This window comes from Calypte anna, chromosome 4 (genome assembly GCF_003957555.1).
Source record: "Calypte anna isolate BGI_N300 chromosome 4, bCalAnn1_v1.p, whole genome shotgun sequence".
Lineage (NCBI taxonomy): Eukaryota > Metazoa > Chordata > Aves > Apodiformes > Trochilidae > Calypte > Calypte anna.
Genome location: NC_044247.1, coordinates 3750011 through 3764680, shown reverse-complemented (window position 1 = coordinate 3764680; position 14670 = coordinate 3750011). Strand labels below are relative to the sequence as shown.

Below are 14670 nucleotides of genomic sequence, written 5' to 3'. Positions count from 1 at the left end.
GGGATGTATACTTCTCTACTCTGACCTTGTGTGGAAAGGAGCTGAAATCCACAGTCCATTGAAATGTTGAAATCCAGTTGAAATCCAGAGTAATTTCTCATCTGTCTTCCCCTTTCTAGATAAAGAAGCTGTCACGGTGGGAAGTCATTGATGTAGTGCGTACGATGTCTACAGAGCAAGCTCGTTCAGGGGAAGGTCCTATGAGCAAATTTGCACGTGGTTCTCGGTTTTCTGTAGCAGAACATCAGGAGAGATACAAAGAAGAGTGTCAGCGCATCTTTGATTTACAAAATAAGTAAGTTCTTATCTGATGTTTACAGCCTTGGACTCCTACCTTGTCCCTGCCTTAAAAATTCATCACTCTGTATGCCTGGTGCCCACTGATATGTAGTAGTATAGATGTTAATTCTACTGCTTGGGCCCACAAATATAGCACTGATAAAGAGGGTTTTGGCTGTTCTAATAGAAACTTAGGAGTTACCCTTAGTGTCTTGCTGTCATAGACCTTTTGGAAAGGAAGAATGTATTGCATAGTCTGCCAAGTAAAATGGCACGACATGTTCCATCATTATATAGATGCATAGTTTACCATTTTGTTTTCTTTCTTCCTCCTTTCTCCCCCCTTTCTTCCCTTCTCCTCCTGTTTCAGGGTTCTGGAATCCACAGAGATCCTGTCAACAGACACAGATAGCAGCTCAGCTGAAGACAGTGACTTTGAAGAGATGGGAAAGAATATTGAGAATATGTTACAGAACAAGAAAACCAGTTCTCAGCTGTCTCGGGAAAGAGAAGAGCAGGAACGAAAGGAATTGCAAAGGATGCTTCTGGGAGAAGACAGTGGCAATGATAAAGAAAGGGGCAAAAAGGACAGGAGAGACAAAAAGGGGCTGTGTAAGTAATAGCAACCACCAGAATGTGCCTGGGAAGGGATGCAAAACTTTATGTCAGGCTGTAAAGTGTGGTGATCTGGTCTTCTCAGAGAATAGTGTGGGTTCCTCATGGGGAGAATATTTAGACATTAGCTTTTTGGAGCTTCTTCCTTCTTCTGAGCAGCTACTGTCTGAAAATTCATTTAAAGTTTTCTTTGCCCCATAGCTTTACTTAATTTGAACTATAAACTTAGTGTGGTATTTCTTCAGATATTCACTGCTGACTGCTGCTTAAGGGGTTTTTTGGGGGGAGGGAGGAGCAGGGGGAGGGCGTGGTGGTGTTTGGTTTTGAGTAGTTTTCTAAAGATAGTTCTTGCCAGGAGAATATGGCACTGTAATTTGATACAGTATGGAAATGCAGCTGTGTATGTGGAGCTGATAATGCACATGTAGGCCGATAGCATTGTCTGTTATACTGTGTGCTGTAGAGGTAATTGGACAGCTGCCAGATTTAAATCTGGAGATGTGTTTAAGTGCATTCCAGCAGAGGACTTGACTCATTCCTAACTGGCAGGTAAAAGTGTTTGACCTGTGAATGAACTCTGTCTGTACGGCCATGCTCATGACCACATTTACATGTTGCATGTATATAAGCGAAGTTGAGCTCTACTGCAACTGGGTCAATGTTATTGTTGCTGTTGGAAACAAATACTGGGAATAAATAAGTAATTAAATAACTACTGGAATAATTAAGTAAGGGATATGTGGAAGATTTGCTGATGATTGTTGCCTTATGAAAAGATAAGTAGGGCTGTATTTACCAAGATCTATCAACTGAAATTATGGATGATGCTGGAAAGACTGTGGTCATTTGAGACAAGACTACCTCACAGGTTGTAACACTAGTTGGAGAACTGGATAATTGTTGGCCTTCAGTTTCTGCCATATCTCCATACCTACAATCACAACCACTGCAACTATAAGCAGTCTGAAGGACCATGTTGCAGTTACCTGTACTTAGGCACCTGTGGGTCCTTGCTGACTGTAGCTGTTCTGTCTGGCTTTATAATCCATATGGATAATTCAGTATCTTACCTTTGTTTCAGATTGGTAGACATATAAGAAAACATGAATAACAAGGGAAAGACTTTTGTTGCTTAGGTTTTCCTGAACTTGTGTCTTAGAACTTTTAAAGCCAAAACTCTGCGATTCAGTGCTTTACAGTGTGAAAGAAAATGAAAGTAAATGAAACACTTTCTTCTAGCATCAGCTTCAGGAGCCTCAGCAAACTCTCACAAAGATGATGACACTGCCTCTGTCACTAGCCTTAATTCCTCTGCCACTGGCCGACGTCTCAAAATCTATCGCACATTTAGAGATGAGGATGGGAAGGAGTACGTGAGGTGTGAGACAGTTCGGAAGCCGGCTGTTATTGATGCGTACTGCCGGATACGGACCACCAAGGATGAAGAGTTCATGTAAGACCTAAATGATTTTTTTAATGTTTTGTTTAAGTTTTTCTTTTAATCTTTGCCTGTCGATAGTTTCATTCTACTGGCATCATGAAGAAATGTAAAACTGAGTGTAGAAGCCTGGCATTGTTCTTGTGGAGATTTAATGGCTGTTCATTTGGAGGGTGTTAGAATTTTGTGCACTGATTAACCTTGCAGAAAAGTACCTGGTAAATCATCAACTCTGATTAAAAACTTGTGTGTTTTTGTTTTGGGGTTTGGTTTTGTTTTTTTTTTCCCCCTAGACGAAAGTTTGCTCTGTTTGATGAGCAGCACCGTGAGGAAATGCGGAAGGAGCGACGCAGGATCCAGGAACAATTACGGCGGTTAAAACGGAACCAAGAAAAGGAGAAACTCAAGGGTCCTCCAGAAAAGAAGCCCAAGAAAATGAAAGAGCGCCCAGACTTAAAAGTATGCATATCCATGTGTAAAGCATGCTAAAAGGTCTTGGGTACTGGAGGAATTTTCTACTCTTTTGATGTGCTAAAGGTTTTACTAGGGTTTTTAGTTATACTTTGCCTCTAAACTAGGAGTCTATGTATGAATTCTTATCTGCTGCCTTTCTTGTACTTTTGCAGCTAAAATGTGGAGCATGTGGTGCAATTGGCCATATGAGGACTAATAAGTTCTGCCCTCTTTACTACCAAACAAATGCCCCACCTTCTAATCCTGTTGCTATGACAGAGGAGCAAGAGGAAGAGCTGGAAAAAACAGTGATTCCCAATGATAATGAAGAGCTCATCAAAGTAGAAGGAACAAAAATTGTCCTGGGAAAACAACTGATTGAGAGGTATGGGAAGAAGCAGAAATACATATAGGTAGTAAGAAAAAACAATTTAGTGCAGAATACTTAAAAGTATATTATTTTCTGCAAATAATTAACGGAATAAACTGGCAGGGCTTTACATAGACTATCAATACAGTATTTTGGTTGTATATTTGGTATTATGGCAAATGAGACTCCAATACAGGGGGAGAAGAGGGCCAGACCTCACAAGAGGTCTGGAGAAAGTATTAATGCATTTTTGTTTTTTTCCTAGTGCGGATGAGGTTCGCAGGAAATCACTGGTCCTGAAGTTTCCTAAACAGCAACTTCCTCCAAAGAAGAAGCGAAGAGTAGGGACAACTGTTCACTGTGATTATCTGAATGTGAGTGAAGGTGTTACTGAGCAACTTGCTGCATCTCTATTTCTGTTTGTACCAACTGGACAGATCACAGTCTCATAGACAGTTAGGGGTTGGAAGGGACCTTGAAAGATCATCAGTTCCACCCCCCCTGCCAGAGCAGGGTCACTTGCAGGAGTTCACGTAGGAAGGCGTCCAGGTGGGTTTTGAATGTTTCCAGAGAAGGAAACTCCACAACCTGTTTGGGCAGCCTGTGCCAGTGCTCTGTCACCCTCACAATAGAAAAATTTTTCCTTGTGTTTGTATGGAACTTCTATGCTCGAGTTTATATCTGTGGCCCCTTGTCCTGTCGTAAAGAGCCTGGCTCCATCCTCCTGGTTCTCTCCATTTACATATTTATAAACATTAATGAGGTCACCCCTCATTCTCCTCCAAGCTGAAGAGACCCAGCTCCCTCAAGCCTTTCTTCATCAGGGAGATGTTTCACTCCCTTCATCATCTTGGAGGTTCTGCTCTGAACTCTTTCAAAACGTTTCCTGTCCTTCTTGAACTGAGAGGCCCAGAACTGGACACAATATTCCAGATGTGGATTCACCAGGGCAAAGTAGAGGGGGAGGAGAATATCTTTCAACCTACTAACCACACTCCTTCTGATGCACCCCAGGATGCCATTGTTTCCTCCTTGGCCACAAGGACACATTGCTGGCTCGTGGTCATCCTTCCATTGATCAGAAGCACCCCCAGGTCCCTTTCACCTTTGCAGCTCTTAAAGAACTCAGTCCCCAGCCCCAGTTCTTGGGGTTGTTCCTACCCAGATGTAAGATTCTACACTTGCAAGTGTAGAGACATTTTCTTTACTACTCCTATGGATCCTTCACATGCAACACAGATACCTGCTTAGTAGAATAGTAAAGTAAATTGCCTGTCAGTAAATATTTTGCATCTTGAAACTCTCTTAATTTTTGTGCCTCTGGTTTCTCTAGCGTCCTCATAAATCTATCCACCGACGGCGAACGGATCCCATGGTCACGCTGTCATCCATCTTGGAGGGCATAATTAATGACATAAGGGATCTTCCTAATGTAAGTATAAGCTATGTCTTAAGCATTATGATTGATATAGATTATGTGTTGTAGACACCAAAATTAGGCTAGGCTTTTCTCAGATGAGTGGTGTGCCATCCCTTTCTGCCCTGCCCTGCACGCAGTTGGTGTGCGTTATTTCATAAGTTGTCTCAGCCTAGAATCTTTTTAAGATGAAAACGTCCACATTGGACAACAATGCTGAAGTTTTGTTTGGATACATACTCAAAGCCTGGGATGTGATTTTTCTTTTTTCAGCAAAATCAGAAATGTGGAATACTTTTTTGAAGAAAATGATAGCCACTGAGGGGTTGAGCTTACTATATTTTCCCTGATGCAGTGGGGGATCTGATTGTATAGAGGCTTTATATATTGGTGCCTGTTCAGATGTGGAGATTAAACTGAGATTAGCTGTGCTAGTAATGTGCTAGTAAGTATTTGTTTTTTTTCTTTTCGTTCTCAGACATATCCCTTTCATACACCTGTTAATCCAAAAGTTGTCAAGGATTATTATAAGATTATTACTCGGCCCATGGATTTACAGACCTTGCGTGAAAATGTTCGTAAGCGGCAGTACCCATCCCGAGAAGAGTTCAGAGAACATCTGGAATTAATTGTTAAGAACAGTGCAACATACAATGGTAAGCTATTAACAATGCATGGAAACTGTATTTCTGCTAATATGTTGCACATGTATGAGGTGTGGATCTTCTACTTTTAGAAATAACAGAAGCAAAAGAACAGCAGGATAAATGCACTATCAGATGGCAACAATAAACAGGTTTTTCCAGAAAGACTACACTAATGTTAATGAACTAATTTATAAATAAGAAAGAATTGAACCCTAGCATTTAACAATAACTAAATGGTGATTGTGATGTAGTAACCAAAGTTCAATTGTGGGCCTACCAATGTCTGAAGACACCGATGTATGTATTAAGCCAAACTGCACTGAAGCAACATCTTGCGTATCACCTATGTATAAGGTGAAGCTAAGCAAAACATTGTTTTCAGTAGACTACATTATGAGTGTCCTGCCTTTTTGCTTTCAGACTAAGATTGTTGGGCAGGTACTTGTGAAATTATTTTCTCAGTATTATACTTTAATGAATTAATTTTTCAATACAAATAGAGATAGTTCACACCTTTTGAAGCCATTGCCTTCGAGCATGCAGCTTTGAGTGGAGTTTACATTTTGCATATTTTGTTTCTTAGTTGCAATAAGTTTTTTCCCATTTGGGAAAAAATAGTTTAAAAAAAAGGGGTGTGGAGATTCTGGGGTAGAGCATGTGTCTGCTGATAAAAAGTGCTGATTCATTGAACAGCTGTAGGTCAGCTGTATTCTGATTGCTAACAGAAAAGTCTCTGGAAAGAAGTACTCATGTGACATATAAGATGTCCCAGCTGTGTTGAGTCTCTCTGGGCTGTGCAGCATTTGAGCTGACACTGACAGCACTTGTTTTGTGTCTTTACTACTTCTTTTGTTATCTTAATAACTAGGTCTCTGTTTATCCTAGTAAATGAGACTTTTTTTTCAGAGTTCTGTAGCAAATAATTAATTCCATGTCTGAGAAGTTGTGAAATTATTTGAAGCTGTGGTTTCTTAATATTGCTTAAATGTACATCTTGCCTTCCTCAGCAGTTCTGCTTCACTGACTAGATTTAGTGAAGGAAACAAATTGTCATGATTTACACTCTGAAAGTTTGGCAAAGGTGAAGGGCTTAGAGGTCAGTCTTCCACAGGCTTAGTTGGTTTCTCATAGTGTTTCCAGACTTTAACTGGATGTATACCATAAGTGTGAATATTTGCTACAAATAACCTGTTGTCTTATAAAATACATACTAAACTTCAGTAGTTGTGTTTATTGAATTGAGAGTGTTCATAATCTCAACTGTGCTAGAAATATAATTAGTGATGCTCTAGGAGTAAAGAATAAGTCACTCTGTGACAGAACTTGCTGTTTTAATCTGGACTATCTCACTGTACTTGCTGTGTTTTTCTAGGGCCAAAGCACTCACTGACACAGATATCTCAGTCCATGCTGGACCTGTGTGATGAAAAGCTAAAAGAGGCAAGTCTTGTGAATTTGTTGTGTTATAGTGGAGAGGGGAGGGATGGTCAGGGTTGGTTGAGAACTTTTAGGATTGAGGATGTGAAGAGGCAAAACACAGGCCTTTAAGGAGAGTTGAAGAATAAGGGAACTCCTCTCCCAACCTCTGGGTATATTTGAATTTTTAAAAATTTAAACAGTTCACATTGAACTATTTTTAAAAAACCAGGTACTCCTTTGTTACTTGTATATCTTTTATATAGACTTATATGTATACTGTTATCCCTCTTATAAATGTCTTCATAAAAAGGTGAGTGGTAGTCTTTTTGGGACAGAATATTCAGATACTTACATTTCTTACTCTAGAGTCAGCCACTGATGTTGCTTACTTTGATTGCAGAAGGAAGACAAACTGGCTCGATTAGAAAAAGCAATTAATCCTCTCCTGGATGATGATGATCAAGTGGCCTTTTCCTTCATTTTGGATAACATTGTCACTCAAAAGATGATGGCAGTTCCAGATGTATGTAGCTCGAGTACAGTATTTGTGTGTTGTGCAAAATGTACTAATTATGGTCCTGTGGTTGTGTATTTACAGTGTGTTTGTTAGTGCAGTGCAAAAAAGACTGTTGTGTCAGGGAGCTTGCCTTCAATTTTCTGACTTTCACAGACAATACTGTACTCACCCCCTTCACTGAAGCAAAGGTCCAGGAGTGAAGGCGAGGTGCCTGCTTTATCTTGACTTCCTCTGAGGCCTCAGGGGTCTGAGGCTCCTGTGGAAAATCTCCAGCAACATGGGCAGAGACAAAGAAGGCATTCAGTAACTGTGTCCTTGTAGCCTCTGTCACCAGGGCACCCACCTCATTCAGTGCTTATATTGCCTCTAGTGTTAGTTTTGTTTGCAATGTATTTGAAGATGCACTTTCTGTTGGCCTTGGCCTCTCGTGCAGGTCTTAATTCCAAGGAGGTCTTAGCTTTTCTGGTTGCCTGTCTACATTCCCTGACAACAGTTGTGTATCTATATTGTGTCTGAATTGAGTAAGGAACAAGAGTCTGTAGTGATTACACGAAATGAGAGGATTTTATGCCAGTTCTCTTCAGAACTTTGTTGGTTCCATTCTCTGTTGTCACCAAGGTGTCATGTCTGATATTTAGAAACAGACGAGTTCTTTGATGCCATTGGACCACAATGACCTTTTATATTGGTATATATAGCTCCTGTTGTGAGATCAGACCTAAGTTTATATTCTTTGTTTACTGTACAAGCAATGAGTGTTCTTACTGGATGCTGCAGTTATGTTGTGGAGGAAACAATTTTATTAAATCTACACCTCTACAACTACCTGAAGGAAGTTTGTAGGGAGGTGGCTCTTGGTCTCTTTTCTCATGTAAATAATAGTAGGACTAGAGGAAAAGGCCTGAAGTTGCACCAGGGTAGGTTTAGACCAGATATTAGGAAGAATTTCTTAACTGAGGGAGTAGATAGGTGCTGGAATGGGCTACTGAGGAAGGTGGTGGAGTTACCATCCCTGTAAGTATTTAAAAGCTGTGTAGATGAGCCACTTCAGAACATGGTCCTACTAGTGGACGTAGTGATATAGATGTTACATTACGTTATTGAGGGGGTGAACATTTGGACACTATGATCTCAGAGGTCTTTTCCAACCATTCTGTGATTCTGTAAGTAGAGAAGTCCTCTATATAATTATTATTTTGCCTTATGTGTTCATACTTTCAAACAGTAGGTTGGCCCAGTTAAAAGTCTAACTGGTAGATGTTTTTTTGGTGTTCCTCAGGAAGGTAAATGATCGGATTCAAGACACCTCGTGATAAATACTTCAGTTTGTGTGTTAATTAGTTCTGCAGACTTGCTTTATTTCATTTGTAACTTGAATTGTTAGCAGCTTTCTAAACTTAAGCATTTTCTTTCTTTCAGTCGTGGCCATTTCATCATCCAGTTAACAAAAAGTTTGTTCCTGATTATTACAAGGTGATTGCTAATCCAATGGACCTGGAGACTATCCGCAAGGTGTGTAGTTTGAACTGAGCAGCCACTTGAGAGATGTTTAGGATAGGTTATTTACTGTGTAACATTCTCTTCCAGAATATCTCCAAACACAAATACCAGAACAGAGAGACTTTCCTGGATGATGTTAACCTAATCCTTGCCAACAGCATCAAGTACAATGGTAGGTGGTGCAAATAAGGCTTCAGCTGCCTTCTGTACTCAAATGAGTACATCTGGTTACCTGTTCTGTAGTGCTGTCTAAGCCTGAAGCTGTTAATTCTGAGTTTGATTGTTGCTTTCTTCTCCTGCTGAGAAAATACATGCTTAAACAATAATGTTTTCACTGTCATGTGGTGCTTTCTTCACCATCTTGTGCAGAATAGGGCAGTTATATTTGAGGAGGATTTTCTTGTTCAGTACTCTGCTTCAGTGATTTGTTTCTGAGAATTTCCTTGAGAATGAGCTTCCTATCTCCTAAGTATTTTTTTTAATGTTGCAATAAACTGATGCTCTTTGTTAGCTGAATGTGAATGCTGCTTTATATTTCTCCTTAGATTGGAAGGGGTTGGGATTTAGGGGCCTTTGTCGTAAGAGCCATGTAACCAAAACTCATCTTAGTGGCTGGAGTTGAGCAAATGTCAGAATGCATTAAAAGGTTTGTTTCTTACTACAGGGCCAGACAGTCAGTACACAAAAACAGCCCAGGACATTGTAAACATCTGTTACCAAACTTTAGCTGAGGTATGTGGACAGCTCTACTATAATATTTTTGTATATCTGAATTTTTTCTTCTGCAACATTATCAAGCTTCTTTGTTCATAGTATGATGAGCACCTGACTCAACTAGAAAGAGACATCTGTACTGCAAAGGAAGCAGCACTAGAAGAGGCAGATCTGGAAAGTCTTGATCCCATGACCCCTGGTCCCTACACTCCCCAGGCAAGTGACCAAAGTTTTCACTTCCTTTCTTTAGTTTCAGTCTCCAGGATAGTTGATCTAGAGGTGCTTCTTTGTTTACTGTATTTTGTTGGATGATGTGCTAACAGCTATTTTTTAAGGATATGTATGAGAGGTGATTATGATGCTTCTGGGAGTGACATAGTTTTGACAAAGATAGTAATTTCTCAAGCAGATTGAAAACTGGTCTGAAGATGAACTGTGTACAGGTACAAGTTAATGTTGGTTGGAAATTCAAAGACTGTACTAGTGTGACAGAAACCTTCAGAAGGCAAGCAGTGAAAAGGTAAGGAGAACATAAGGAAGAAACATCAATGAAGAAGAAAGCTATTTGATGGTTCCCATCCTAAGAACATTGTTACCTGTTCTGATTTTTTCCCAAGTTGATTATCAAGAGAGAGTCAAAGGAGCCTGAGCAGTGAGCTGCTTATTAGTTGTCTGCTCCTTTTCTGTGCTTGATATGTAAGAGAGCTTCCTGAGCTTCTCCTTTGAGCTTGTCATCTGAAGGCCACCCTTTTCCTCTGCTTCTTGGCTGGATGTACCCACCCACTTCCCACACTCTGAAACTTACACAGATGGCAGGTCAGGTGATGGTTGCTTGGCCTTAGTTCCCTTTATTTTAAATGCAGTTATGATGACTAGTATTTATCTCCCCATATGTGTCTTCAGGAGTCAGATTCCAGGATATAAAAAGCAAATACAGCAAACAGACATCTGTCTGTGATTTACAAGTCTGTTTAAATTCTTAGGAAGCCTGCTTTGCCTAATATAAATGATACTGCTGCTGCTCTTAACACTTTGAAGATTGGCATGATATATAAATTATGTATTATAAGGGCACTTTATCAAAACTCTAATCTGTTGTTCTTCATCAGCTTTTCAGAGGTCAGATGGCATGCAAACCACAGATTGGCTTTTAGAATACTTCATCCAAACTCCATCTTTTTTCTTGATTTTGTCAGCTTTAGGGACTACTGAGACAGTGATTTGCCCAGAATTGATTGAAAGTTGAAGCTTTGCTATTTCACGTGTCAGAATTTTTCCCGTTCTGGTAGCAGCATTTGTGGTTGCAACACCATTTTCACTGCAGGAATGTAAATTACCAAGGCCATGCTGAGTCAAACCAAGGATTGATGCAATCAAGTGTTCTGTCTCTGGCAAGGACCAGAAGTAAGGGGATGCAGACATACAGTGCTCCTTACAGCAAAGCTTCTGCTATTAATTGGTGTTGCCAACAGGTGTTGCATCTGTACCATTGTATTTATGAGCTGCAGATTGGCCTGTTCTCTGTATCTCTAATCCTTTTGGAGTGTTTTTATGCTTTTGGCCTCTGTAGTCATTTCTGTTTTAAAATCTGCTATTTGACAAACTTGAACCTGAGGTTGTGAACCATTTTACCATGTTCTTTAAGAATAGTTTATTTCATTGAACAGTGTTTAATAATGAAAACACCATGACAAAAAATACTTCTTGTATTTGGTCCTGAAATCCCAGTCTTGCCTCTCTAGATACTGTTCTAGTTCCAGTTCAGTGCCTGAGATTCTTCTGTCTCCCCGTTCAGATGCGCCAGGGGCGAGGAAGGCTGGGTGAAGAAGACTCTGACCTAGATACTGAAGGATTTGATGAGGATGATGATGGGAAACCTAAGACTCCAGCCCCAGTAAGTATGTTTACAGAAATCCCAGCCACAGGCTGTATGTTGGCTTGCATACTAGTACCAGAAGTGTGCATAGTTAAAAGGTTGTCTGTTGTATCTGCCACCCTGAAAGACAGCAGTATTCATAGTAATAACCAGACTATAACTTAGTTTTCAAATGCAGTAGTTTAAGTGTTTGATCTTTACTATCCTTGTTCTGTGTGACCTAGGAAGTTGAAGATGCAGATGGTGACCTTGCTGATGAAGAAGAAGGATCAGCTCAGCAGCCTCAGGCCAGTGTCCTCTATGAAGATTTGCTGATGTCAGATGGAGAAGAAGATGATGATGATGGGAGTGATGAAGAGGGAGACAATCCTTTCTCATGTAGGTGTCCTTTTTGAATAGGAACTTGTTGCTTAGAAACCCAGCTAGTCTTTTCATGCTCCTATCACAAAAACATGCAGCAGAGAGTGAAGAGAATAATTGGGGTATGTAGCCTAGTTGGTCTAGTATTCAAAAAGGGAGTAAAACCAAAGGGAAGGATGAAAAAACTGGGTGAACATAAATTGGTCTGAAAATAATGTTGAATAGAAATGCTGTAAGTACAGACACAAAGTAAAGCAGTTAAGATCATTTTGATTGTGTTTCACAAAGTGAAACTGCAAATGATTCTGAAAAGAGTGGGGCTATGGTATGGTGTGCAGAGCCAGGAATGGGCAATTTAAGTTCATAATATCTATTTTTTTATGAAACAATGTGGTCAGTGTTACTGAGAACTAGAAAAGGTGTCTGGAGATTCTTCAGATTGTTCCCTTGTTTTACTGAAAAAGTTTGCCATGCTGAAGAGCTTACAGTGATATTTTCTGAAAACTGTTAGAGGGGAAGAAGGGGGAATTCTTTAGCATAGACAACCAAATAAGGCCTTTTGAGTAATGGTGGTAATGAGAATGCTTTAGAGTAACATCAGAATTCAGTACTCAGTAAATGGTATCACCTCTCAGATACCCTTTCTGCTACCTTGAGCAGACTGTTTTGAATACCTTCCTTACAGTCAATATTGTAGCCTTTAAACAAAGCCAGTGGTTATATAATGGACAGAACAGAACAGTTGATTTTTGACCATATGTTGGTCTCTTGTGCAGCCATCCAGCTGAGTGAGAGTGGCAGCGACTCAGATGTGGAGCCCAGTGCAGTGAGACCTAAACAACCTCATGTTCTTCAAGAGAACACACGGATGGGTATGGACAATGAAGAAAGCATGATGTCTTATGAAGGAGATGGTGGGGAGACATCTCATGTTATGGAAGACAGTAATATCAGGTAATCAGAGCTGAGAATCTTGTGAAAATAATTCTTCAAAACAAAATCTCTTCTCTTGAATATTTCTGAAGTGCTTATCATAAAAAGCTGATTAATATCTTACCTGTTTTGTTTCAATGTATTTTGTTACTGCTTTTAGTGTGGCAACCATGATTACAATTTACTGATTGGCAGAAATATGGTTTTACTGTTACATTTTCACTAATGAAAATGTTAGTTAAGTTTAAAAAAATATTTTTAGTTAAAGGATTTCCTGTACATAGTTGTTCTTTTTTTTTTTTTGTTCCTCTTAAGAATAAGCATTTCCTTATTTGAAAGGAAACTGCTTAGTTGAAGTCCTAAAGAATAGGGATGTGCATATTCTGTGCTTTGTAAGAAGTTCCATTAGTAGAAAATGACAGGTACAGCAATATCAGCTTTATGTTTTTGTATTCAATTGGGAGAATACTGGCCTACTTTTCCTACTCTGGCCATATCATTAGATCCTCTGTTCCTTTTCTACTTGTGAAATTCAGTCCCTTAATGCTATTATTGATATTTACCTAATAAATTATGATACAGGTAGCTATGCTGGGTCAGGCAAATGGTCAGCTCAGCCCAGTACTTTGGCAGTTGTCACCAGAAAATGCTGGAGATGGTGACAATGGGCTATCTATAGCCTTTCTGTCTGCAGTAAAGGTGACAGATGGTGTTGGAGGGATCCATTTTTCCAGTCCAGAGTATTTCAGAGTGAGATGAGGATGCTGGTAGACAACTGTTTCATCAGGAGAATGAATGGGGTTTTTTGTTTTAAAAAGTGGGCCATCAGCACAATGGTTTTAAGTGTCCTACAAGCCAGGGACCACTTACCACAAAAAATGGCGTTGGGCACATTTGTGATGGTTCTGTCTGGGTTATTTTGCTTGTATTCCATGGAAGTCACAGGAAGGGTCGTTGGCATAACACATTAACTTACAAGAGTTAAATGCAGTTTGTATCAGCAGCTGATTTGAAACCGTGGTATTGTGAGACTATCTTTCTTTTAGTTATGGCAGCTATGAAGAACCAGACCCAAAATCCAACACCAGAGATACAAGTTTCAGCAGTATTGGAGGGTATGAGATCTCAGAAGAGGAGGAAGAGGAAGAACAGCAGCGCTGTGGGCCAAGCGTGCTAAGTCAGGTCCATCTTTCTGAGGATGAAGAAGACAGTGAGGACTTCCATTCCATTGCAGGAGACAGCGACCTGGACTCAGATGAATAAACTGCCTTTCCTGAGGTGATTGCTGTCCGGGGCTACTCTTGGCTTCTGAATTTCTCTTGTCCCAGTTTTGTATAAGGATCAGTGCAGTGTGGACTGCATTAACATGAAGTAGACCTTCAAATGTATTTTAACTAGTTATGTAAACATATAATGTGACAGAGTAAATGGTGAAAAATAAGCTTTTGACAAGCATGCCCTTGCTTGAAGTTTTGAGTTGCTGAACATGTGCTAATTCCAGAATTCAGATGAAGATCTGTATGGATTGTTCTTCAGTCTTTAAGATGAAATTTCTCATTAATAATGGCCTGTTGGATACATGCATGTCTATCAGGAAAAAATGCTTGTTTGGAATACAATACTTTCTGTTGATAAAAAAATTTAAACCAATTTTCATTTCATGAAGGGAAAGTTTTTCTCTGAGACCTTGCATGAACGTAGTTTCTGAAACTAATTTGACTTGTTTTGATCACCCAGCTACTTTCAAAAACAGCTTCACAAAACAGCTGGTCTATTTAAAAGTTTTAGTTTGACCCAGAAGTCAGAATTTGGTAATTAGTCTTCAGTTAGTGTAATTATTTACAGGAGATGCCTCATTTTTTGTCACCTGGAAAGCATGTGAAGACCCAGGGGTTCTGTATGAAATTCTGCTGACTGAGTTCATGTAAATAAAATTCGAGATGGTTTATAGACACTCCGTTTTCATCAGTGTTTCTCCGCACCGTCACCGCAGCTGCCGTGGGCGGGGCGCGGGGCTCCCCGTTCGCTCCCGGCCTCCCCTTGCGGTAACCCCTGCGTTCGCAGGACCCGGATGTAACGTGGGCGCCATGTGCGGGGGAATCCGCGCAAGGGAGGGGGGCCGCGCACGCGCA

The 14670-nt window shown here is 40.1% G+C and overlaps 1 protein-coding gene across 2 annotated transcripts in view; it reads left to right on the top strand.

Annotated features, from left to right (window-relative positions):
* The window catches only part of TAF1 (TATA-box binding protein associated factor 1), a 30074-nt gene extending 15582 nt beyond the window's left edge, over nt 1-14492 (top strand). For both annotated transcript variants that reach the window (XM_030448888.1, XM_030448886.1), the window contains exons 22-39: nt 120-295; nt 650-891; nt 2134-2347; nt 2626-2791; nt 2959-3170; nt 3421-3529; nt 4489-4587; nt 5051-5228; nt 6592-6659; nt 7039-7161; nt 8575-8667; nt 8743-8827; nt 9320-9387; nt 9469-9585; nt 11165-11263; nt 11470-11623; nt 12382-12559; nt 13585-14492. In XM_030448888.1, the coding sequence (XP_030304748.1) occupies nt 120-295; nt 650-891; nt 2134-2347; nt 2626-2791; nt 2959-3170; nt 3421-3529; nt 4489-4587; nt 5051-5228; nt 6592-6659; nt 7039-7161; nt 8575-8667; nt 8743-8827; nt 9320-9387; nt 9469-9585; nt 11165-11263; nt 11470-11623; nt 12382-12559; nt 13585-13801 (2598 nt within the window). In that variant the 3' untranslated portion in view covers nt 13802-14492. The remainder of the gene's footprint in view (nt 1-119; nt 296-649; nt 892-2133; nt 2348-2625; nt 2792-2958; nt 3171-3420; nt 3530-4488; nt 4588-5050; nt 5229-6591; nt 6660-7038; nt 7162-8574; nt 8668-8742; nt 8828-9319; nt 9388-9468; nt 9586-11164; nt 11264-11469; nt 11624-12381; nt 12560-13584) is intronic.
* Nucleotides 14493-14670: the final 178 nt, after the last annotated feature.